Consider the following 24,120-nt stretch of genomic DNA (forward strand, 5'->3'; position numbering starts at 1 on the left):
GCCGTTTGGGGGCGGTGCAGGGTCAAAAAGAGGTAAATACCCAGGGGGTTGGTCAGTGACCTTTATTGCGCGATTCTGAGGCGGGCACCAACCCGCTCCGAGAGATTTACTGTGGGAACTTCTGGCTCGGCCTTTTCTCTCCTCCGGGCGCTGCTGGCCTGCGATGCTCCCTGCTTGAGCTTCCTCCAGCCCTTGAAGGAGCCTCGGGGGCTCCCAGACACACACACCCGTAGGTGGACCCAGAGGGTCGGAGGGCTCCCTAGAGTCCCGGAGGCATCCGATGGGACTTGACTGCGAGTCTAAGATCTGCGCGACCTATTGCGCTTCTTGCTGCGGGCTTCGATTAACTTCTGGGAACGGAGCTTGAAGGCAGCGCGGGTCACCACATCACGGTCGTCATCCTCACTCTCCTCTTCGTCTACAGAGAGAGGCAGGGGTGGGAAAAGGGAGGGTAAGAGACAGTTTTCTTTTTCCCTTCCCAGCCCTCACCAACCATGCACCTCCTCCTTGGCCTAGACTTAAGGCCGCCTAGTGCCCCTCCCATTCATCTCCCTTTGCCCACACTGACCAAAGAACTTGTCCTTGACACTGGCGACGGGCAGAAGGATGCGGGTGTTGTACAGGGGCAGCTTTCCTTCTAACGTGGCCAGGAACTGTGGGGGAGGCAGGAGAGAGGTTTGGAGACCGCAGTGAAGCCCTGTTCCGCCTCCTCGCACCTTACTTACATTAAGATTCTACCGGATTCTAGGTGGAGATCACTGCTGTATCCTCCGCCCAGCAGATCTACCCTGTCACTCAAGCCTACTGTCTGGTTTCTGAGGCCCTGCCCAAAGGCTGTCCCTGGTTCTCCAGCGCTGCCACCTGGGGCCCACCCAGTCCCGGCTTCTCTACTTTGGTTATGAAGCTCAAGCCTCACTCAGCACCTGTTTTTCCTATCTCAGTCTACTCTCCCTCCTCCCGAGCCTTGATCCCCACAGGCCCAGGAGTGACTCGTGTGAACCTCTCGGTCTGCTATGTGTCGAAGCATCTCTGACACGTCCTGAGTCTCCAGTTGCTCCTGCAGTTTCAGCAGCTTTTCCTGGACAACTACCAGCAGATTGCACACGTAGTCCTCTGAGTCCCGGTCTAACTTCCTTTCTGCCAATATGGTATCATTCTGCAGAGGAGACGGGCCAAATTAGCTGAGAGATGCAGTGCCCCTGGAAGGGGACATGCTTCGTCCACAAGTAGGGCTTTCACAGAGAGGGAGAGCTTTGAGGTGGATGTCTACCTCCACTGGGCAGGGCCTCTAAAATTAAAGCCTCGCCTTGAGGGCAGAATCTTTGAACTTGAGAATACGAAGAACAGGGAGGCCTCTTTGATAATAACACGACCTAGGCCAGTGTGAGGGCGGTTTTCTGAAGAAATGGAGCTCTTGTGGACAAAGTGGGATCTTCTTCACCCAGGGCCGCACCACCCTTTAGAGTTGGGACACCTAAGTCCTGAGTTGGGCGGATGATTGGTCTTGCCCATGGAGTCAGAGTCTGAGGCTGACAATGATGCATGGTGTGGGACTTCATATTCTGGGCAGGAGACAGGACTGGAATGTGGCATCTTTACACCAACTGCACCTATGCTCTGGGAGGACATGGGCGGGGCTGCCAGGGATAGAGTAGGGCTTTCGATGTGGAAGAGCTTCTGCAGTGGGGCCTCCTAGGGACAGTGTCCATTAGGGGCGGGACTCCTTGGGGTGGGCCCTCCCCGGGGCAGAGCATCAATAGGGGTTATTTTAAAAGGGCGGGGCCTACCAATTTTACGTGATTCAGTTTGTTGGCCAAATGCTCTAGGCAGTCTTTGACCAGCTGGAGGATTCGCATCGTTCGATCCAGTCGCTCGTGGACTTCGTGGTGACGCTGCTCCTCCTTCTTGAATGACTTCTGCATTTCTTCGTGGAGTTTCCGCTGGCTGCGGAGAGCCGGGAGGTTCAGCAGCTGCCCATGGCTGACTCAAGAGTTCCTGCTGCCTCCCTCAGCCACTGAGGCCTCACCTCACCAGCGCGGCATCCCCTGAGTACTTGAGATTCTCCAGCTCCCTCTGGAGCCGCTGCTTCTCCTCCTTCAACTTTGCCAATGCCAGCTCATTGTCCCTCTTGAGAGTCTCCAACTGTGTGAAGGTCTCGTCCTGGGCCAGGAACCTTCGTACCACCGCCTGTGAGCCATACATGCCTGGTCAGAGCCTGGAACAAAGGAGGCTCGAGGACACTATGGTCCTCTGTGTCACACGACAATGTGTGAGGACAGTGTGGTTCAGTCTCTCGACTGCTCGAAGGCTGTACTTTTCCCCCATACCCTTTCCTACCTCTATTTGAGTCAGCTAAAATCGGCATGTGGGAGGCAGCAAAGCAGTGAACATTCTCCATTCAAAAATTACTGTGCCAGCAAGTTCAGATAGAGCAAAGACGTTGCCCTCCCAGACATCTGCATACGCATGTGCCAAGGTGCACATGTGCATTTCAAAAAGCTCTCACTTTCCACCTTGGGGCCCAGGGATGGAACTCAAGCTGTCAGACCTGGAGGCGGTCACGTTTATCCGTTAAGCCGTCTCACCAGCTCTAGACCTGTTTCTGCAAAGGGGCCTCGGACAGCTGATCTCACGGGTCAGAGTCCCAGATCTCCTGGGAATTAAGCCCTTTTGAGGAGTAGCAGAGAACCTAAGCTGGAGAAACTGACTGGTGTGTGTGTGTGTGGGGGGGGTGCTGTTCTAAAGCAGGATCAGGCACCAGGGACACACACGGTCTTGGAAGGCAGTGCTGCTCTTATCAAGAGTGGAGCACAGAACATGGCCCTGATTCTAGCATAGGGGCAATACTGGGCCGTCTACGGAATCCTAGACCATTCCACACAGTGATGGTCTGAGAAACAGAACCTAACAAATAAAACTCCCAGAACTGACTTACCAAAGAAGTCAGCTCAGCGGGGGAGTGGAAGGAAGTGAGGGCTAATGTGGACACCTGCTGGAGCTGGAGCAGACAAGAGAGGACACTTTCAAGAAAAGAGGGGCCTTTGCTTGCCTAGTGCAAGCCCGAGGCACTCACGTGTGACTCAGCTACTCCAGTGGCATCCTTGACCTTGCCAAACATCACTTCCATCTGGTACATGCTCCAGCGCTGCCTCAGCTCCTCCTCCTTGTGGCGCTGGTGGTCCTGTATTGTATCTTCTGACTGCAGCAGTACATGGTCTCGGTGGGTCTGCTTGAGGGTGGGGGACAGTCAAGGGCATCATCAAAATCAGGTCCAGATAAGGGCTTGGGGCAGAGCCCAGGGGAGGATCCGGCTTAGCTTAGATTGTGGGGAACAGGACAAAGGCTTGAGACTAGGTACAGGCGTCCAGGTAGGAGTCAGACAGGTGGTCTCAGAACCTGGGTAAGGAGGCAGGGTCGTAGAAGAAAGTAGTCTCTGGAGGGGGTAGGCTAGACCCCCGCTCACAAAGGGGCCTAGGGGGAAGGATTAGTATAGGGTCAGATAGTCCAGGGCATAACTAGAGGCCATGGTCTATCCCAGGAAAAGAGGCTGAGGTGAGGTTGTGAGAGGAACCATTGCGTCAAATGGGGGAGGGGTCAGGAAGGGGTGGGGTTAGGAAAACGTCAGGTATAGAGAAGTCTCCAGGTCAGGATGTGTGCACAAAGCGGGGGCTGGCAAAGCCCTACACCCTTAGGTGTACACACCTTGCGCTCCATACGCTCCGTCTGAAGTTTCTTCTCTTCCGCCCGCTTCTTGCAGTCGGTTATGTAATGCTCGCGCTTCTTGCGGTCTCTGATCGCAGTCTCCTCCAGATACTGCAGCTGGTTCTAGAGGACAGACGGGGCACCTGGTATCTATCCAGGCTATAAACGGAGCAGTGGGCGCCAGGCAACACCACAGCAGTGCCATTGCTAGGAAAGGCTTAAAGACAATTGAATTCTGACTAGGGTCCCTGAGCTCCCCCCAACCCCTCCCCGTATATTTTCTCTGAATTGAAACACTCCCCACTAGAGGGAGAAGGAGGCTTAAAACTCAGGAAGTCCATGAAACTTACAATGGTCAAGAAATAAGATTCACGTGGCTCCTCCCCATGTTACAATGAATGGGTGTGGTGGTTTGAATAGGTTTGGCCCCCAGAGACTCATATGTTTGAATGCTTGCCACTACTAGGAGGTGTGGTTTTGTTGGAATAGGTGTGGCCTTGTTGGAGGAAGTGTGTCACTGTGGGGGTGGGCTTTGAGACCCTCCTCCTAGCTGCCTGAGGATGCAAGTCTTCTCCTGGTTGCCATCAGAACAATATGTAGAACTCTCAGCTCTTTTTCCAGCACCATGCCTGCCGGGATGCTGCTATGCTTGCCACCTTGATGATACTGGATTGAACCACTGAACCTGTAAGCCAGCCTTGATTAAATCTTGTCCTTTATAAGAGTTGCCTTGGTCATGGTGTCTCTTCACGGCAATGGAAACCCTAAGACTATGGGTGAGGCAATGCTGATGAATGGAACCCTAGAGATGCGGCTTTCACCTTAGGAACCCTTCAGCCAGGTACTGGAAGGAAGCCCGACAAACTCAGTGTTCTCCAAGTTGGTCTTTGGTGGAGTGGTTGGTGTTTGGTTTTATTTTATTTTTATAACTCTGTAACCCTGGCTGACCTGAACTCTCTTTCTAGACTAGGCTGGCTTGGAATTCACAGAGATCTTGCCTCCACCTCCAAACACTGAGATTAAAAGCACGCATCAACCCACCTGTTGGTGGTTAGTGTTTTATGTGGGAATAGAATGAGCCATCTTCCCAGGAAAAGTCATATAAAAACCCTGGTATCTGAGAAGGCCCCCATCCCCACCCCATCCAGGGCAGGCAGGCTAGTACCTTGGCAATGTCCCGGGCATTTATAGCCTCTTGATTCACCACTTTCAGCTCTTGCACCTCATGTTTGGTGTTCATCACCTCAGCCTCCATGGAATCTAGCCGGTTCTCCAAGTTGAGACTCTCCTCCTGGCATGTGGAGAGAGGGAAGGCTTGTGACTGCCTGGCCAGGTCCACTCTCCTCACCTACCTCTCTCTACAAAGTGTTCCTACCTGGAGGTAGGACTTGAGCTGCAGGTACACATTGGTGATGTGTTCTGCCTCCTCTGCCTTCATCCGGGCCTTCTCCAGTCGGTTCTCCAGGTTGCGCATCGTCTAGGGAATGGCAGGACCAGGTCAAGTTCCTCCCGCCACCCTCATGCCTCCCCCAGGACCCTGCAGCCCTCAGCAGCCCCACCTTGGCGGCCTCAGTGTTGCTGTCTTGGACCTCTGCCATCTCCAGCTGGCGCAAGCTGTGCTGCAGCCTCAGGTCCTCCAGCCGTTTCTGCCGCAGCATTACCTGGTGTCGCAAGGCATTCAGCTGGTTCATCTTCTCCCTCAACTGGTGCTCCAGGTGCTCCAGGGCTTGCTGCAGGGGAGACAGAGAGCAGACAAGTCTTTGAGTTGTTTTCCTGGAAGCTGTTGTCTCTCTGGTCTCCTACCTGACTTGCAGAACTTGACATCCAGTGCTTTCCTTTTTCCTATCTGTGTGAGTGAGCATTCATGCTTGCGTGTGTGTGTGTGTGTGTGTGTGTGTGTGTGCCTGTGTGTGTGTGTGAACATCCATAGGAAAATTTGAGCCTGCCAGCTGGGCAGAGGCTATACCTGTGAGCTATTCCTCTCTCTCTCTCTCTCTCTCTCTCTCTCTCTCTCTCTCGCCGGCGCCCCGTGGGAAAGGCATGGCTGGGTTTGAACTCTGTATGCATCCAGAGATAAACTTGAACTTCTGATCTTTCTGCATCCACCTCCTGTTGGGATTGTATTAGTGTGTCATCGAACCCCCATCCTCTGAGGCCCTGGGGATCAGCTGGGCCTTGTGTGTGCCAGGGAATCATCCCACTGTCTCAGCTACACCTTCAGTCTCTCTCTTTGCACATGTGTGCCTGTGCAGGGACATGTGCATCTGAGTCCACAGAGGTCGGAGGTCAATGTTCTTTGTTTTTGTTGTTTTCCTGTTTTGGGGTGCACGTGTGGAAGTCAGAGGAAAACCTATGTGAGGGAATTGGTTCTTCCCCTCCCCTATGTGCATCTCAGGGATCGACTGTGGGCAGCAGATTCAGCAGGAAGCACTGTTGACTGTTGGCCATCTCTGCAGCTCACACTCAGATTTTTTTTTTTTTGGTTTTTTTTTTTGGTTTTTTTTTTGAGACAGGGTTTCTCTGTATCGAACTCAGAAATCCGCCTGCCTCTGCCTCCCAAGTGCTGGGATTAAAGGCGTGCGCCACCACTGCCCGGCTCACACTCAGATTTTTGTTTGCTCTGTTTTTTGTTTTTCAAGACAGTTTTTCTGTGTAGCCTTGGCTGTCCTGGAACTCACTCTGTAGATCAGGCTGGCCTCGAACTCACAGAGATCTGCTTCCAGAGTGCTGAGATTAAAGGCAAATGCCACCATGCCTGACTTTAAATTATTTATTTATGTATGTATTTTATTTGTGTGTGTACTCTGACTGCATATATGCCTTTATGTCAGAAGAGGGCATCCGACTAAAGACGGTTGTGAGCTACCATGTGGTTGCTGGGAATTGAACTCAGCACCTCTGGAAGAGCAGCCAGTGCTCTTAACCACCGAGCCATCTCTCCAGCTCCCACACTCAGACGTTTATATAGGTTCTGGAAATAGGACTCAGATTCTCACACTTGCACAGCAAGCACGTCGCTGACTGAGCCTGCTCCCGGGTTCCTAGTTCATCTCCCATAACATCACTTACATTTTTACTTCATTTTAATTTTATGTGTAATGGTGTTTTGTCTGCACGTGTATCTATGCCAGGATGTCAGAAGAGGGCTTTGGATCCCTGCAGCTGGAGTTTCAGACAGTTGTGAGCAGCCACGTGGGTGCTGGCAATCACACCCAGGTCCTCTGGGCTCTGAACCACTGGACCACTGAGCCATTGCTTCAGTCCATTTCTTTTACCTTTTTTTCTTTCGTTTTTCTTTTTCTTTTTTTTTTTTTGTGGGGGAAGAATCCTTTTCCTTTTTTGTTTTCTTTTCCTTTCCCTTTCTGTCCTCTCTCTCTCTTTCTCTCCCACTCTCTCTCTTATCCTTTCCCTTTCTTTTTTCTTCTCTCTCTCTCTCTCTCTCTCTCTCTCTCTCTCTCTCTCTCTCATAAAGCTTAGCTGATGCAGTACTGGAATTGGCACAAGGCCACAGGGTGACCCCACAGAGTCTAACATGGCAAAGAGGATGAGGAAGGTGCCACCAAAGAGAAAACCCTGTGGCCTCAGGTGGGGCAAAATTCAGAATGGCACAGGAGAAAATCGACTGCATGAGAGCTGGGTTCCTGGCATCACCTATAATCAAGCTGCCAAACACCATTACAATACCAGCCCATCATCTGGCCACACCAACTGTGGTGGCCTCCGCACAAATATACTTGGCTGCTGTGTCAATGTCTCAGAAGGGCAACACTAGTCTGAAGTTCCTGTCTGGCCACCTGGAGAGGGGAGTAAGCTGCAGGAAGGCCGTCTATCAGGAAGGCCATCCAGATGGAAGGCTGTCCAGGTGGAAGGCTGTCCAGATGGAAGTCTGTCCAGGTGGAAGTCTGTCCAGGTGGAAGTCTGTCCAGGTGGAAGTCTGTCCAGGTGGAAGTCTGTCCAGGTGGAAGTCTGTCCAGGTGGAAGTCTGTCCAGGTGGAAGGCTGTCCAGGTGGAAGGCTGTCCAGGTGGAAGGCTGTCCAGGTGGAAGGCTGTCCAGGTGGGGTCTCTGGTATTTTCATGATGGAGACAGACACAGACCTGATCAGACCCCTGATATAAGAGCTGATCAGTACTGGAGAAACAAACAGTGCCTGGGTGGTTAATATCTTTTTCAATCTCCCAGTTTTAGCTCTTGGTCTCAGTGCTGAGCTTTTCCACCTTCTTCTTCTTCTTTCTTCTTTCTTCTTCCTTCTTCTTCCTCCTCCTCCTCTTCTTCTTCCTCCTTTTCCTCCTCCTCTTTCTCCTCCTTCTTTTTCTTCTTCTACTTCTTTTTAAGATAAGGTTTCTCTGTGTAGCCCTTGCTATCTTGGAACTCTCTCCGTTGACCAGGCTGGCTTCAAACTCACAGAGATCCACCTGCTTCTGCCTCCTGAGTGCTGGGATTAAAGGTGTGCACCACCACCACCCAACCCCAATGTCTGTATTTCCATACTTAATTATGTGTATGAATGAGGCTATGTGCAAATGTGTGCAGTGTCCTCAGAGGACAGAGGCATTAGATTAGGAGCTAGAGTCATAGTCAGTTGTGAGCAGCCTCAAGTGAGAGCTTGAAATCTAACCTGGGGGCCTCTGCAAGAGCAACATGTTCTGTTCAGTACTGAGCCATCTCTCCAGACTGAGATCCCCTACAACCCTAGTCTCAGGTCTTTCTATACAGCCTGGGCCACATAGTGAATTCCTGCTCCTCTCTTCTCAGCCTCTCTGTGCTGAGAATAGAGGCACGCACCCCTACACTAAATACCTGTCAGTCTTCCACGAGGACACACCTTTTCTGGGAAGGCTCACTCTGGTTTATCACTGCAAGGTCACCAATGTTAACACCAGAAGGTTTACATCTAATAAAGATTTTACTGACGGACCAACAAGATGGCTCGGTAGATAAAAGTGCTTTTGGCTAAGCCTCATGGTCTGAGTTCACTCACCAAAATTCACGTGGTAGGGGAGAACCAATTCCCAAAGGTTGTTTGACCACCACACATGTGCTGAGGTACCTGAGACTACATGTAATGAAAATAAAAGTTAATTCATTGAGTGAATAAATGATCAGCAGTCGGTAAGGAGAAAGCCTAGGGAGGCAGCTCAGGGAAGCTGGAAGTCCAGTGTGGAGGAAGTGACAGGGATGGTGATGGCCGGGCTAACCTCACAAGTCCTGTTCTTCAGGTACGGCTTCTCTGACTTCCATTCCTGAATGATTGCCTGGACCACTTTGGAGTCTCTCTGCCAAGGAGAGGAGCCCAGTCACTTCCTCAGGTCACTTGTTTGCCTCCCAAACCCTGCACTCATCTGTGCACCCTCACCTGCAGCAGGTCTTTCAGCTGCATGTGGAGAGACTTGGTCTCCTCCTGAAGCTGGTTGATGGTGTCTTGGTTCTTCTTCATGTTCCATTGGGAGCTCTCATAAAAGGCCTTCCGGTCACCCTCTGGGGCAGACAGAGGTCACTGTCACTGGGTAGGTGGGTGGCACTTCCCAGAGAGAAGACCTATTTGGTAGTGGTGGTGGGTTTTTTGTTTGTTTATATTAGTTTTGTTTTTTAGATAGGGTTCCATATAGCCTGGGCTGGCCACAAACTCATCCTATAGCCAAGGCTGGTCCTGAGCTCTCTCTCGCCTGATCCCTCTGCCTCCCACGAGCTGGGATTGCAGATGTACACCTGTCATATCACATCCAGTTTATGCAGAGCTGGGATTGGAATAAGCCAGACAAGCACCCTACCAGCTGAGCTATGGCCTCAGAACTCTTTTACAGAAGAGGAGAAGGAGGAAGGAGGGGAGAAGGAGGAGGAAGAGGAGGAAGAAGAAGAGGAGGAAGAGAGGAGGGAGAGGAGGAAGATGAGGAAGAGGAGGAGGAAGAAGAGGGGGAGGAGGAGGGGGAAGGAGAGGAGGAAGAAGAGGAGGAAGAAGAGAAGGAAGATGAGGAGGGGAAGGAGGAGAAGTGGAAGAAGAGGAGTCTATGTTTGTGTGACTGCATCCATACATGTATGTGGGAGGCCTGAACACCTATGCACTTGCAGGCCAGAATGGTATTAGGTGTTCTAGCCCATTCTGGAGAGAGATGGCTTGGCAGGTTAAGATTCAGTACTCTTCTTCCAGAGGACCCAACTTCAGTTCCCAGCACCCAAGTTGAGAGGCTTACAACTACCTATACTCCAGTTCCAGGGACTCTGACTTCCTTTCCTGAGCTCCTCAGACACATGCACTTATGTGCATAGACCCACACACAGACAAACATTATATACGTTATTAAAACACAGTAATATACATTATTAAAATTTTTTAAGCGTGTGTGCATGTGTATGTGTGAACACACACACACACACACACACACACACACACGGTGTCTGCAGAGGCCAAAAGATGGCATTGAGTTCCCTGGAGCTGCAGTTAGAGGTGGCAGTGAGCTGCTGGACATGGGTGCTGAGAACTGAACCTGGGTCCTCTGCAGGATCAGCATCTTCCCTGCTGGCTCATCTCCCTGGTCGCCCACCCATTCCTTTTGGAGGCATGGTCTCTCTGTGACTGTGTGGGCTGAGAGGCAACAAGCCCCAGCAAAGCTCTATTCTCTACCCAACTAGGAGCTGAAGTCATAGGCATTTACTGGAACACTCAGCCTTTTATGTGGGTGCTGGCACTGAAGTTCTGGTCTACAGGATTTTGAAGCAAGTGCTCATAACTGTATACTCAACTCTCTGCCACATCACCCTCTTTTGTCTTGTTTTTCTCAGAGAAAGTCTCTTATAGCCCAGGCTGGTATGGAACTCACTTAAGTAGCCATGGCTAGCTTTGAACTCCTGATCTTCCTGTCTCCGAGTCCCAAGTGTTGAGATGCTAGGTGTGCCCCACCATTCCTAGCACTAAGACCTTTTTGCAATCCATCTTTTGTTTGGTTTCTTTAAATAGGGTCTCAGCATGTAGCTCAGGCTAGCCTGGATCCTCTTGGTGGTATATACCACCAAGCCAGTGAACAGTGTACTGGCCCCTGATTGTGGCGAGCAGATATTTTACTTCCTGCATGGGATGAATTCTGATACCATAAGGCATGGTAGAGTAATAACAGTAGAAAATACCTCATGTGTTTCCAAATAGCTATACAAAGGATTATATGCCTCACACAAGAACATCAACAACGTCTGATGATGGCAACGCCAATTACTGCAATCTAGTTATGCTACAATGTACCATGATACCACTCAGCACCCCATAAACATGGATACGAATTCCACATCAATCAAAAACCTTAGGAACTAAATAGGCATGGTGGGTCAAGTTTATCCCTAACCAGGGTTATCAGGCAAAGGCAGGCATCTATGAGTTAGAGGCTAGCCAGGGCTATACAATAAGATCCTGTCTCAAAAAACAAAACAGAAACAAACAAGAAGCAAAAATCAGAGGCTGGAGAGATGGCTCAGTAGTTAAGGAGACAGCTTTACCAGAAGTTTTGGTTCCCAGCACCCACCAGGCAGTTCACAACAGTCTATAACTTCATTTCCAGGGGGATCTGACGCTCTCTTCCTATCTTCAAAGGCACCAGGAATACACATGGTATACAGACATACATTTAGGCAAAACATTCACATGCATAAAATAAAAAAAATATATTTTTAAAAGAACAAAACCCACGTACTAATGTCTGTAGTCATGCCTAGTCTGCATGAAGCCCTGGGTCTGACCACGAGCAGCACAAAGAGGATAAGCAAGCCAGTGTGGAGGCATGACTTTAACCTCAACACTCAGAAGACCTTGGCAAGCAGGTTTCTAAATTCAAGGCCAGCCAAGTCAACAAACCAAGTTCCAGGGCAGCCAAGGCTACCTTCAGTGACCTTGTCTCTAAACAAAGAAAACCAACAAACTTTTCTCTTCAGCCCCTACTTTCTTTTATTATGGGATGAAAAATCAACCTGTAGCAACCTATAAATCAGGTAGTGTGCTTGTGCCTACCTTTTTTCTCTTAGCAAGAGAAAGATGAAGGCAGGAGGATCAGAAATTCTAGGTCCCAGAAAACAAACTCAGGTCATCAGGCTTGGCACAAGAGTCCTTATTTGTTGAGACATCTTGCTGACCTACATTTCCTTGGTCTTTCTCTCTTTCTTCTTTTTCAGACAGGGTCTTACTCTGTAGCCCAGGTTAGCTTTTAACTCACTAGATACCCAATACTGTCCTCAAACCAATGGCAATTGTCTAACCTTGGCCTCCCAAGTGCTTCAACACAGACATGGGCCATCATGGCCAATTTACAGTATTTTTATTATTTACACATTTATTTATTTTAGTTTTTTTTTCAAGACGGGTTCCTCTGTGTAGCCCTAGCTGTAACTCACTCCATAGACCAGGCTGGCCCTGAACTCAGAGATCTGCCTGCCTCTGCCTCCTGAGTGCTGTGATTAAAGATGTGTGCCTCCATTATCAGGGTTAAGATTTCCTCTTTATTAATAAGAGCAAAATCACACTAGGGTTTTCCAAACTCTGGCATAAGCAATATTTGGTCTTGATAATTCTTTGCTGTGGTTGGAGGCTGTATCAGACCTAATAACAGGTCTCCTCGCCTATGCTTAATAAGCCTGAGTAGTACCCTCCTGTACTCAACAAAATGATAACAAAAAAAGTCTGCAGACATTGCTAAGTGGTCTCTGGGAAGGGCAGCACTATCTCCTCCCCACTGAAGCCACTAATTTTCACTTTCTACTACTTAACAATGCACTATTTGAGCATTTTATGAATGGCAAGTACTACTTGTTGAGTTACTATGCCCATTTTACAGATGGAAAAACTGGGTACAATTAGATGACTCCGAGTTCCCCAAATCAAACAACTATTATTCAGAGCAAGGATTTAAACTCCAGAGAAACAAACTCTGTTGGGACTGAAGATATAACTCAGCAAAGTGCTTGAGTAGCATAGAGCCCTGGGTTCCAGCCTCAGCACCTTATAATGACAGCATGGTGGCACATGCCTATCACCCAAAAGGTGGAGCTAGGTCTCCTTAGAGTTCAAGCTAGCCTGGGCCATATGGGGCTAACTCTCAAAAATAATTTAATAAATAAATAAAAGTTGGGCTGGAGAGATGATAGCTCAGTGGCTAAGGGCATTTGCTGCTCCTGCAGAGCGCTTTTTACGGTAGTCTCAAGCACCCACATTGGTCGGCTCATAACCACCTGTAACTCCAGCTCCAAGGGGTCCAATGCCTTCTCCTGGCATCTGAGAGTACTGTGCTCTGTCCACAGAAACACAAAATGAAACAATAAAGAAAATAAAAAAGAAGAACAAACTTTAGAGTCTGGATTTTCCACCCATTCATATGCACGTTACAAGAGGTAAGATTACAAAGAAATGGGAAAGAAAGACAAGAAGCCCGAACAAATTTTGAGTGTTTGCATCAAGTTGGTCACCTAGACTGGCGCTGGAGAAACACCTGTCACATAGTGCCTACTCAGAAGACCGGATGGGCACACTTGATCCCTGATCCTTCTGCGCCGTCTGCAGCCATCTTACCTAACAGTTGGATTTTTCTTTGTAACTCAAGCACCTGTGCGTGCACAGAAGACTTCATCAAATGGAAGGAGGCTGCCTTCTTGGCATGATGTGCAGGCCAGGCCTGTGCCCGGCCCATAGCCTTGCCTCGGGGACGGTGAACCTTACCGCCCTTGGCTTTGGAAGAGGGCGCTGGAACTTGCTCCTGGCTAGTCACCGTGCTGGTCGCGGCTGCCCAGCACAGGGGAGACGTCATGGTGATTGGGTTAAGGTCAAGAAGCCTCTAAAGGGTAGGAGAGTAACTACAATTTGGCCTCTTCAGTCCAGGATCCTAAGCGCTGGTTCCCTGGGCTCTGGGAATGCACTTTTGCTAACTGCTTGGCTGCCGGCCTCTAAGCATCTCCCGGTTGCTAAGTAACTTCCTCCCCGCCCACGTTCCCAAGGAAACCGCCCGCGTTACACTCCACAGCTCTCACTGGCTGACTTGGTTCGGAGGGGCGGTCCCAAAGGAGGCCCAGCAAAAGAGAGGCGCGACCGTAGAGGTCACGTGACCCCTGCGTGTTCGCGGGCAGTGGCCGAAACCCGCCACTCCCAAGATGGAGGCACGTCACGCCGCCATTAAGCGCTGCACTTCCGATCTGTTCTCTCTAAGGCTAGGTCTTCATGTTCCTACTCAAGATGGCCGCCTTAGCTCCAGCACACGCTCTCTTGCCACTCCTAACATGGCGTCCCGGAGTTGCCGTTCGCCAAGAGTGATGAGCAAAACGGAAGTGACGTATTCTAGAGCGTTCCGGTCTTTTTCTGCTGCAGGAACCGCGGCTGCTGAGCCAACCTTGTGTGGTGGCTATTGAACTTTGCCTCTGCCTCGTGTAGGTGATGAAGTAGGGTGGAAGGCACCCTAATTTCTTATAGGTTGCAGCAGGGTGGGTGGTGTGGAGGGATTGTGAATCTTTTGAGCTTTTGGCGGGAGTTATTCATTTCACCTCTTTACAGAGACCTAAGGTTTTGAGTTCACTTTGAGACTTTTATTGGCTCGGGGTGGAGAGATCCCCCTGCCCTTGCACCTCCAACTCTGTTTGAACCCTCCTTTTCTGGAAGCAGTGGTGAGGTCGGCTTTGGATAAGCTGCCCTCTCCCAGTGATCAAATGCTTCATTCTTTTCTACAGTTAGAAGACATCGCGTATCTTCCTGCCGCAGAACACACTTCCGGTCTTGGCCCGTTCGGGATGTTGCTGCTGCAGCTGCTGCTGCTACCCCTCTGTTGGGCAGTAGAAGTTAAGAGACCCCGGGGCGTTTCCCTCAGCAGTGAGTCTTCTTTGTGTATAGCGAAGGTGGTCGGGAGGGGCCGTTTTCAGCTTTTTTCCTCCGTTTCCCGTAGCATTTCTACTAATGAGGGTGAGTGGGTAGGACAGAGGTAGTATTTATTTAAGAAGATCTAAGCTAGCCTCTTGTTTTCCTCACCAGACCATCACTTCTATGATGAATCTAAGCCTTTCACGTGTTTGGACGGCACGGCCACTATCCCATTCGATCAGGTGAACGATGATTACTGCGACTGTAAGGACGGTTCAGACGAGCCTGGTGAGCGTTTGCATTTCCTCACTGCCCATTAAATGAGCCTGATGAGTGCAGATGTCCCATAAGAACTAGGGTCTCCTCCTCCTGTTGCTGCCTGCTCAGTGAGCAGAAGCAGGCACAGAGATGAGATCCCTGTTGGCTTGGATTAGCTGAGGGGTAGCATTTGTAGGTGCCAGTCCTGGTTTCCCTTCCCTAATAAAGAAGCAGATATCCAGGTTTACAGCCAAGTCAGCAAATGTCATTGGTGGAACCAGGAATGGCTTCCAGGAGGAGGTGAGGTTTCTAGTCAGGAAGAACCAACATAAGACCCTCTCAGAGATGGGAGGAGGAGGGAAACTGAATGGCCTTCTAGGGATTGATGAAGGCAAAGAGGAGTGGAGGGGGTTGCCAGGCCTTTTTGAAGGGCCTCAGGAGAAGCTGGGTTGTACTGGAGGGTTCTGTTATAGGCTTCTGAAGATAACAGTTTCTTCTTGATTGTTCTTTGGTTTATTTTTATTTTGGAGACACTCTCCTGTAGCCCAGGCTGGCCTTGAACACACAGTGTAGCTGAGGTGACCTGGACCACAGATCATCCCGATCACCTCCCAAGTGCAGGGATTACAGACATGCACCACCACACCTGGGTTTCACCTTTTTCTGGAGGAACGTGTCTGGCATGAAGGACACTCAACAAGCTTTCTTTTTTCTGCAGGCACAGCTGCTTGTCCCAATGGCAGCTTTCACTGCACCAACACTGGGTACAAGCCCTTGTACATCCTCTCCAGCCGGGTCAACGATGGGGTATGTGGTAAGTGCTTGGGGATCCTCCCAGGATCTGGGGAAGGAGGCTGGGCCAGCCAGAGGAGGCCCCGCCCACTCTGATCTTGGCCCTTCCCCCTCTGCTTCAGACTGCTGTGACGGGACAGACGAGTACAACAGTGGCACCGTGTGTGAGAACTCCTGCAGGTGGGTGGGGGGACCCAGGGCATCCTGCACCTCTGCTTGGAAGTCAGGCTGCTTCCTTGTCTGCTTACATTTTTTTCACCTTGCCTTTTAAGATTGTCATTTACTGAGTGTGGTGGCACACGTCTCCAGCACTCGGTTGGCAGGTTTATTTTTATGTTAGGTGAGTGTGAGAGGGAGAGTGTATGCCACCCACATGCGTGTCTGTGGAGGTCAGAGGAGGGCGTATGACCTCCCTGGAGCTGAAGTTAGAGGCTAGACTCAGGTCCTCTGAAAGATTAGCGAGTGAAGACTCTCCAGCTCCTCCTTTGTTTCTTTAGAGGCAGGCTCTCCCTCTGGGTGCCCAGTCAGCACCACCTTCCTTAACATCCAGAGCGCTAAGATTGTAATCTGATACCACAGTGGCTCCTTTTGTTCTTCTGTGAGTCTGGTGGCTCCTTGAAATCCCCACACACCAGCATTCCCTCTAGGTCTGAGGTGTTGAGACTGTTTACCTGTTTTGAAACAGGAGATGGCTGCTTGTAATGGCAGCCCTTGGGGTGGGAGGGCAGGAGCCTCAGAGGCTGAAGCCTGGCCTACCAGAGAGCCTGTTTCAAAACGAACTGACAAACAAAAACCCTGCACAAAAGAGACAGTGAGTGCAGGAAGACAGGTGGTGTGTTTGCGGCGGAATTGAGGCTGGGCTCTGGTTGGGTTAACAGTCTCAATACTTGTTTTATTTTATAGTTTCTTTTTTGCGTGTTTGGGTGGTATGTGTCTACGTGTACACTGATAGATCATGTTGGGTTTCTTGCTGCTCTCTTTTCTGTATTCCTTGAAACAGTCTTTCACTGACGCTTAAGCTAGGCTGGTCGCCAGCAAGCTCTAGCAATCCTCTTGTCTCCACCCTGCCCAAGGCTGGGCTTCTAGGTGGATGGCCATAGCTAGCTGTCTGTGGCGGGGGCTGGGATGCTTTCTTACTCGCTGAATCATCTCCCAAGCCTCCTGTTTTCCTTTTTGAGACAGGGTGTCAAGCTTCTCTTGTGTAGCCTGGAACTTAGGTGACCCTTCCGCCTGCCCCTCTTTCAGTTGCTGGGAACACAGCTGTGTGCTGCCCCGTTGAGCTTTGTTTTATTTTGGGGGGCTCATGGAGCCCAGACTAGCCTCAGACTTACTTGGCTGGCCGGCCATTATAATCTTGAATTGCTGTTCTTCTTGCTTGTCTATTCTGAGTGCTGGAATTGCAGGTGTAATAGTTACCACACCCAGTAGACCTCTGGCAGACCTCTGGCTCTTGGTTTTGGTTTTGACTTTTCTGTTCTGAGAAAACAGGGTCTTACTCTGTGGCCTTGGCTGGCTTGTACTTACTACTTAGACCAGGCTGGTCAAACTCACAGAGATCTGTCTCCCAAGCACTGGGATTAAAGGTGTGTGCTCGCATGGCCGGCCTCAGGCTATGGGTCTTATTCTTCCTACTGTGGTCACTTGGGGGCTAACCTTCAGACCTGTTCCTCACTGCTTCCTAGACAGTCCTGTAATCCCAAGGACATGCAAGCTTTGCATGCTCTCTGTTTTCTCAGGGGCAGAGTTGAGGCCTTTGTGGTCAGAAGAACCTGGAAGGGTAGGCTGCAGAGGGGTCTTTCTGTGACTTCTCTTTCTCAGCACTGTTCATGGGAGGATGTAGCTGGAGCTGGCAGGTGACCCAGGCCCTTTAGGAAAAGGCAGACCTGCTGGGTCCTGACTGTCTTTAGTGGTACTTCTGTGTGTCAACCTCAGAGAGAAGGGTCGAAAGGAAAAAGAGTCCCTGCAGCAGCTGGCTGAGGTCACCCGAGAAGGGTTCCGCCTAAAGAAGATGCTCATTGAGGAGTGGAAGACAGCCCGGGAAGAAAAGCAGGTGAGGGACCAGAGGGACCCATTGGTACGACCCCCTGGGCCTGGGGTCCTTGAGTGACGGGCAGGCAAATGCAGGTGGAGAGTACACTTGATGCTGGGTTGTGGTGAGCTTGTGTCTGCCATATCATGTTGAGTGGTTGTCTGAGCATTTTTCCCAAGTGTGAAGCTTTCAGCTTACGAGACAGATGTGTTAACTCCTAGACACGGAAAGATCTCTGTATCCCCAGCCCCACTCACTGTCTGTAACCTGGGCTGGTAGTTGTCAATACCGGAGTTCTGGGGGAAGCTCTCAAGCTTAATTTCAGTAGAGAATGCTACATTGACTCAGTGCGGTAGCAAGCCCAATGTTTAGACCAGACTCCAGCCCTGTGTCTGTCCAAGAGAGATTGCAGGCTCCTCTCTCCCATCCTGTGGTTGGAGAATATCTCTGAATTGAGGAGACTGGGAAGCCCCTGTTAAGTGGGCAGTGATTGCCCTTTCAAATTCTGGGGATCTGGGGAAGCCTATTGATGAGATTAGTTCCATGTAACCTTTATCTTCCAGGGGAGATGAGAAGGTCCTGGTTCTAACAGATCCTGGCAGGAAAGCGTCACAGAAGGGCTGAGACAGCTAAGACCTGGCACCTTGTGGTAGCCCACTTCTTTATCTCTAGACCAGAGCTTGCCTGGGCTACTTTTTGTTGTTACTGCCCCACCCTCCTTTTAAATTTATTTTTAGACAAAGTCTCAGTTTGTGGCTCTGGCTGGCCTCAAATTCACAGCGATTCTCCTGCCTCTGCCTCCTGGGTTCTGGGGTTGAAAGCTTTTACCGCCATGCATACATCACTCTTTTATTTTTGTGTTAAAGATGGAACCCAGGGCTTTGTACAGGGTAGGCAGGCACTCGTGTAGTAAACAACCCCAGCTTGTTAAAGAGAATTCTACCACTGCTGAACCACACCCCATCCCTCACTGGGGAATTCTAGGTTGGGCCCTCTCACTCAGCTGTACCCCAGCCTGCACTCTGGGGTTCTAGGCAGGTGCTCCAGCCCTGTTCTCAACCCCCAGCCCTGTTGCTTCTCAGAACGTATGTAGACACCCAGGTGTACTGGGTGCCTGTTACGGTTAAAATTTAAAATGGCGGCACCCAAACTGGCTTGTTATTAGGGGGCCACCATGTTCTCTGCGGCCACGAGCGGTGGCGTGTTCTCTTAGCTGCTGCTGCTCAGGTGGGCCAGAAGTACCGGCCCTGGCACCCATGAGATGCCAGTGTGGGAGATGGCTCTGCCAGTCCACCACGCTGTCTCCACAATGCTTGGCTGAGCCCAGACCATCCCGTCATCCACGCGGAACCCGGTAGAAATGAGACTCTAAAGCTTAATTATTATCCAAAGGCTTTACATGTTTAGAAATGCTCAATTAACAAGATGCCCACACAATTAGAGTTGTTTCCCAATATCTAACCTTAAGACATAAATCATAACTCAGGGCCATCTTGGACCCGTGTGTAGTTCTCCATGGCTCCTACATCTCTCCTTCCCCCTCACTCTTCCTCTCCTCCCGACTCCTCACTCCGCCTACCTCTCATACAGCCCAATTGCCGAGCTTTATACAAAATGTAGCAGGAAGATATCCCACTACAGGTGCCATGCAGGTTAGAACCAGTCCTGTGCCTTCCTCGATTGGGAAGTCACATCCCATGTTGTTGGAGAGGGAAGCTGAGGAACTATAGGATATAAAGAGCTTTCTTGCATGGTTACCCTCACCCATCTTGGAGGCAGGAAATGAAGATTTCCGGGAGGAGGGGCTATCTTAACTAAAATCTGTAGGGTAATTTAAGTCAGCCATGGAAAGCGTTCCAAATCGAAAGAATTACACGGGTGAAGAACTGAAAACAGGAGGGTGGGGGAGGGGTCTGAATGTCGTCCTTGAGTTTTAGGGTAGGAAAGGGCAGTGGGATATGTGAGGTTGCTCATGGTAAAATCACTTGCCAGCAGGCCCAGTGACCTGAGTTTGATTCCCAGGACAGGAAAGAATTGAGTCCTATGCACTGTCCTCTGACCGAATGTACCTCCTCAAAAAAATGCACGATGTACCTCCTCAAAAAAAAAAAAAAAGTGACTTGTGGGAGAAAGTGAAGTTTAAATGATGGATGGGACAAGTGGGCCTGACTGTGCAGGCTGTCATGGCCTGCATCCTGCCCTGGGCTCCTCAGAGCGGCACCCTCGGAGGTGGGCGTTTTGGAAAGATCTCGGGGCGGGAGAAGAGGACAGAGCTGAAGTAGAGCTGGCCTCTTGCCTGCCACTTTTTCTGCAGAGTAAGCTTCTTGAGCTTCAGTCTGGAAAGAAGTCTCTGGAAGACCAGGTAGAAACACTGCGGACAGCGAAAGAAGAAGCAGAGAGGCCGGAGAAGGAGGCCAAGGACCAGCACCGGAAGCTGTGGGAAGGTATACTGTGGGGAGGCTCAGGGCTGGGGACTCTGGCTCCTGAGGAGTTGTCCCTGACACGGGCCCTGTCTACAGGAGCTAGCCAGGTTCCCTTGCATTCGGTCCTACTTAGGCAGGGTCTTGTGTAGCCCAGGCTGGCCGTAAATATACTATCCAGATGAGGAAGACCTTGAACTCCTGATCCCTCAGGGTGTTTCTGGATTTTTGTTTGGTTAGTTTTTTTTTTTTTTTTAATTGTCATGATGGTTCATCTCTATGTGCCTAGTTTTCTCTGTGTTGGTCATCCAATGTGGAGACCATAGAAAGTGCATGTGACCATGGGTGCCAGGTCCTTTTCTAGAGATTATTTTTCTGTCTGGGGCCGAGACCCTTGCCCTCCAGGGATCCTAAGCACAAGTTAAGGGTTTGAGATCTTTGCCCTCTCAAGCAGTATGCAGCGAATGAATCTAGTGTCTTATCCATGCGCAGCCAGACCATGCTCTCCCGCTGGTGTCACCCACCCCTCACTGGGGGATTCTAGGTGGGGGCTCTGTCCCTGCATTAAGGCTTCGGCCTGCACAGGGGATGAATTTAGATATATACTTGGTTTTCTGATCTAGCCTGTCTCTGAGGGGATGCCGTGCTCCTAAGATTAGAGGCTCTCCTGTTGGTACCCCCACCTTAACTTTGATTCTGGTTCTGCTGATCCCAGCAGGCACAGCATCTGTCATCCCAGCTCCTGGAAGGGTTAAGGCAGGAGGATAAATACCAGACTAACTTGGCCTACATAGCGAGATCCTGTCTCTAATGAAATAGAGAGAGCCAGGCCTTGGGGACTACTGTTCCAGCCCTTACATGATGGGTTAAGGATTCAGAGTCAGCCAGGTGTAGTGGCCCATATCGTTAATCTCAACACTCAGCACTGAGTTCGAGGCCAGCCTGGTCTACAGAGTCCAGGACAGCCAGAGCTACATAGTAAGACACTATGAAAAATGAAAACAAAACAAAACAAAAAAATCACAGCCAGCCTCTGCTGCACCAACCTGGGGTACATAGACCCTGAGTCGAATCAGAAAAGACAGGTGCCTAGGTGAAGGGTGTTCAAAAGTGTAGGTGAGGCTAGACTCCTGCTGGGTCCGGGCTCCTTGGACAAATCACTCAGGGCCTTGCAGGCTCTGAGCAGTGAGCGGTACTGGTTCACATGTCCCTGATATGCTGTGGCCACTATGAGGCAAAACACACTGCTGTTTTGTCAGCTGCGCAGAGCTCTTCCAGGTGTGTGTCGCTGTCGCTGGCACACATCCGTCGGCTGCCCCAGCTTTCCCAGCCCAGGCCTGCTCACAGCTCCTCAGCTCCCAGGCTTTACTCAGTCCTCGTTTGGTATCTGTTTGTCTGTGGGTAGGTGGAATGCGAAGGTATGTGCCACCGTGCACACGGAGAAGTCAGGACAATGCACGAGTCTGCCTGCCTTCCACCATGTGGGGCTCAGGGACTGAGCTCAGGTTGTCGTGCTTGTCAGCAAGCTTCTCTACCTGCTGAACCGTTTCAGTGGCCTCCCCCATTTATCCTGTTCCTAAGTCCGTCCTCCCTCTCAGAGGGCACAGACCTTTGTTAAATTCAGAGCTGTGTGTGTCCCAGCATTCCAGTAGGCTGGTCTCATGGTAGGGCTCCATGTTTGGTGAGGGCAGGGTTTGGAGGTGAGAGGTGTGGCTCATGTGGCACATGTGACAGAGTACCCCTCCACAGAGCAGCAAGCTGCTGCCAAGGCCCGGCGGGAACAGGAGCTGGCAGCCAGTGCCTTCCAGGAACTGGATGACAACATGGATGGGCTGTAAGTGTGACCGCGCTGCCCAGTGGGGCTCCTCACTCCAACCAGGGTAGGCCAGGGGTCTAACGAATCTGGCCTCCTCCTTATCGTGTAGCCAGGCTGCTCTCTAGTTACAGAATTCCTGCCTGGTCTCCAGAGCCTCTGACTGCAAGTGAGATCTGTCACTGCCAGTCAGCCCTGGGTGATTTCGAGGTGTTGACGCAGGCGGAAGTGGGTGGGTCAGGAAGAGTGGGTTCAGGAATATAGGGTCTAGATGTCTTCAAGGCCACTCCAAGTCTGCCTTGAGTTAGGTCTCTTCTGAGGGAGAGTGGGGAGGGCCTGGGTCCTGCCTCTTGTGGCGCAGCCCTCACTCTCACATGTAGAGGTCCCAGAGGAGCCTCACGCTTCCTTGTCTGTACTCAGGGTCTCGCTGGCTGAGTTACAGACTCACCCGGAGCTGGACACAGATGGAGATGGAGGGCTGTCCGAGGAGGAGGCCCAGGTACCCAGCCTGTTCTTGTCCTGGGACTTGCAGAGACAATTAGCCTAGAGTGAATTCAGGGTGAGCGGGGCAGGCCAGCGCTGATAAAGAGCTCCTGCTGTCCTGAAGTGAGGCTCTTCACATCAGTGTGAGAGCATATGATGCTGGCCTTGGGTGGGACCCCAGACCAGTACCAGGGCAGTGTGGAGCCTGTTCCCATCCATGGGCTCCCCACTGCCCTTCTGGGTGGTGCCTCTGAGTGGGAGTCCCATACCTGCTGTCCCTAGGCTCTAGCTCTGTCTTCTCTCTGCTACTGCCGCTGTCTCTGCCCCTCTCTCCATCCCTGCCCCTTCTGGACCTTGCCTTAGGGCACTTGTGCACAGTGTCTATACGCCTGTATCTTGTCCTGATGTCACCATACTTCCCAGCCCCCAATACCTCCTTTCTTCAGGGCTGTACTCTCCTTCCTGGTCAGAGTACCTGGCCCCTCTACTGTGGCCTGATCCCTCATTGTGGGTGCCTGGGGCAGAGTGTACAGGTGTCTAGAGGCCCTGACCCTGACCCCACCCCAACACATACAGGCCCTTCTCAGTGGAGACACACAGACTGATACTACTTCCTTCTATGACCGTGTCTGGGCTGCCATCAGGGACAAGTACCGCTCTGAGGTCTGTGGAGAGAGGAGGGGAAGTGGTCCTGCCCCCATCCCCTTGCAAAAATACCACCTCCTGCCATGGCACCCAGTCCCCTCTAGAGGTCACCTTTTCCAGATGTATGAACCAGTGTCCCCCAGCCTTGAGATAAGCTTGCTCCTCAAGCCCTCACCATTGGTCTTCACACTCCTGGGTCTGCCAGGTCCCACCCACTGACATACCTGTTCCGGAGGTGACTGAGCCCAAAGAGGAAAAGCCGCCAGTGTTGCCACCCACAGAGGAGGAGGAAGAGGAGCCAGAAGAGGAGCCAGAAGAGGAAGAGGAGGAAGAGGAAGAGGAGGAGGTGCAGGGGGAGCAGCCCAAGGTGTGTGTTGGGAGAATTATTGGCAGACAACTAAGTGGGGCTGCTTGCTGACTGGGCCTTGCCCTCCCCAGGAGGCCCCGCCCCCACTGCAGCCCCCACAGCCTCCCAGCCCCACCGAGGATGAAAAGATGCCACCCTATGATGAGGAGACACAGGCGATCATCGATGGTGAGCGAAGTTCCGAATGGGAAGGGATCAACCTCCCAATCAGCAGCCAGTCCCTCCTAACATAAGCAGGTCTGTCTGTACTGTAAGGGTGCACTCCCGGACCCCTGCCACGCCCCGGTTCCCATCCCCAAGACTCCTCCTTCCTCATGGGCTGCACTTGTTTGTAACACCCATAACAGGCTAGGAGTCAACTGGGCCCCAGGAGCCCTGGTCATGTACTCTAGAGAGACAGAGCAGAGCAGGCTCACTCTGCAGCTGGCCAGGCCTAGAGGGCCATCCTTGTTGGGGACAAACCCAGAGTGTAAGAGGCAGCTGTCACATTCTATGTGGGGTCCTATTTTGTCTCTTTTCTCTTGGAACTGGGGCCCACTCTGATCTCCTTTCCCTCAGCTGCACAGGAGGCCCGGAATAAGTTTGAGGAAGTTGAACGGTCCTTGAAAGAGATGGAGGAGTCCATCAGGTATGGGCACCGAGGCTGTCTCCTGCCCAGTCATAGTCTACTACAATCCCTTGGAGGAGGAGCCAGCCTGGCTCTTGCAGGGCCTGAACCTCCACCGTCCACTCACCATGCAGTTGGGCCTTCCCCCTTCACCTGGGCCCTTCTGTGTTGGGCCCTCCCCCCTTCACCT

The 24,120-nt window shown here is 51.2% G+C and overlaps 2 protein-coding genes across 5 annotated transcripts in view; one reads left to right on the plus strand and one right to left on the minus strand.

Moving 5' to 3' along the window:
* Positions 1-46: 46 nt before the first annotated feature.
* Ccdc151 (coiled-coil domain containing 151) lies at positions 47-13,639 on the minus strand. Of its 3 annotated transcripts, none has more exons than XM_028763877.1 (13): positions 13,245-13,639; positions 9,057-9,178; positions 8,899-8,976; positions 5,262-5,432; positions 5,078-5,179; positions 4,868-4,993; positions 3,703-3,825; positions 3,074-3,226; positions 2,027-2,187; positions 1,788-1,944; positions 1,001-1,156; positions 569-653; positions 47-418 (listed from the first exon to the last, which is right to left on the minus strand). In XM_028763877.1, the coding sequence occupies exons 1-13, from the start codon at positions 13,477-13,479 to the stop codon at positions 300-302; spliced, it is 1,788 nt and encodes a 595-aa protein (XP_028619710.1). In that variant the 5' UTR covers positions 13,480-13,639; the 3' UTR covers positions 47-299. The 3 variants fall into 3 exon arrangements, with proteins under 3 accessions (XP_028619710.1, XP_028619708.1, XP_028619711.1); XM_028763875.1 differs by having other exon boundaries at positions 3,074-3,229; XM_028763878.1 differs by lacking the exons at positions 5,078-5,179; positions 8,899-8,976 and having other exon boundaries at positions 281-418; positions 13,245-13,479.
* A 353-nt stretch (positions 13,640-13,992) lies between these two features.
* The window catches only part of Prkcsh (protein kinase C substrate 80K-H), a 12,199-nt gene continuing 2,071 nt past the window's right edge, over positions 13,993-24,120 (plus strand). Inside the window, exons 1-13 of one of the 2 annotated variants that reach the window (XM_028763834.1) lie at positions 13,993-14,092; positions 14,390-14,528; positions 14,688-14,804; positions 15,493-15,588; positions 15,689-15,746; positions 17,499-17,616; positions 19,910-20,039; positions 21,765-21,849; positions 22,249-22,327; positions 22,888-22,974; positions 23,162-23,323; positions 23,395-23,491; positions 23,882-23,951. In XM_028763834.1, coding sequence (XP_028619667.1) covers positions 14,450-14,528; positions 14,688-14,804; positions 15,493-15,588; positions 15,689-15,746; positions 17,499-17,616; positions 19,910-20,039; positions 21,765-21,849; positions 22,249-22,327; positions 22,888-22,974; positions 23,162-23,323; positions 23,395-23,491; positions 23,882-23,951 — 1,178 coding nt within the window. In that variant the 5' untranslated portion in view covers positions 13,993-14,092; positions 14,390-14,449. The remainder of the gene's footprint in view (positions 14,093-14,389; positions 14,529-14,687; positions 14,805-15,492; positions 15,589-15,688; positions 15,747-17,498; positions 17,617-19,909; positions 20,040-21,764; positions 21,850-22,248; positions 22,328-22,887; positions 22,975-23,161; positions 23,324-23,394; positions 23,492-23,881; positions 23,952-24,120) is intronic. The other variant, XM_028763835.1, reaches the window with a different exon arrangement.

Source organism: Grammomys surdaster, unplaced genomic scaffold (assembly GCF_004785775.1).
Source record: "Grammomys surdaster isolate TR1022 unplaced genomic scaffold, NIH_TR_1.0 140, whole genome shotgun sequence".
NCBI classification, from domain to species: Eukaryota; Metazoa; Chordata; class Mammalia; order Rodentia; family Muridae; genus Grammomys; species Grammomys surdaster.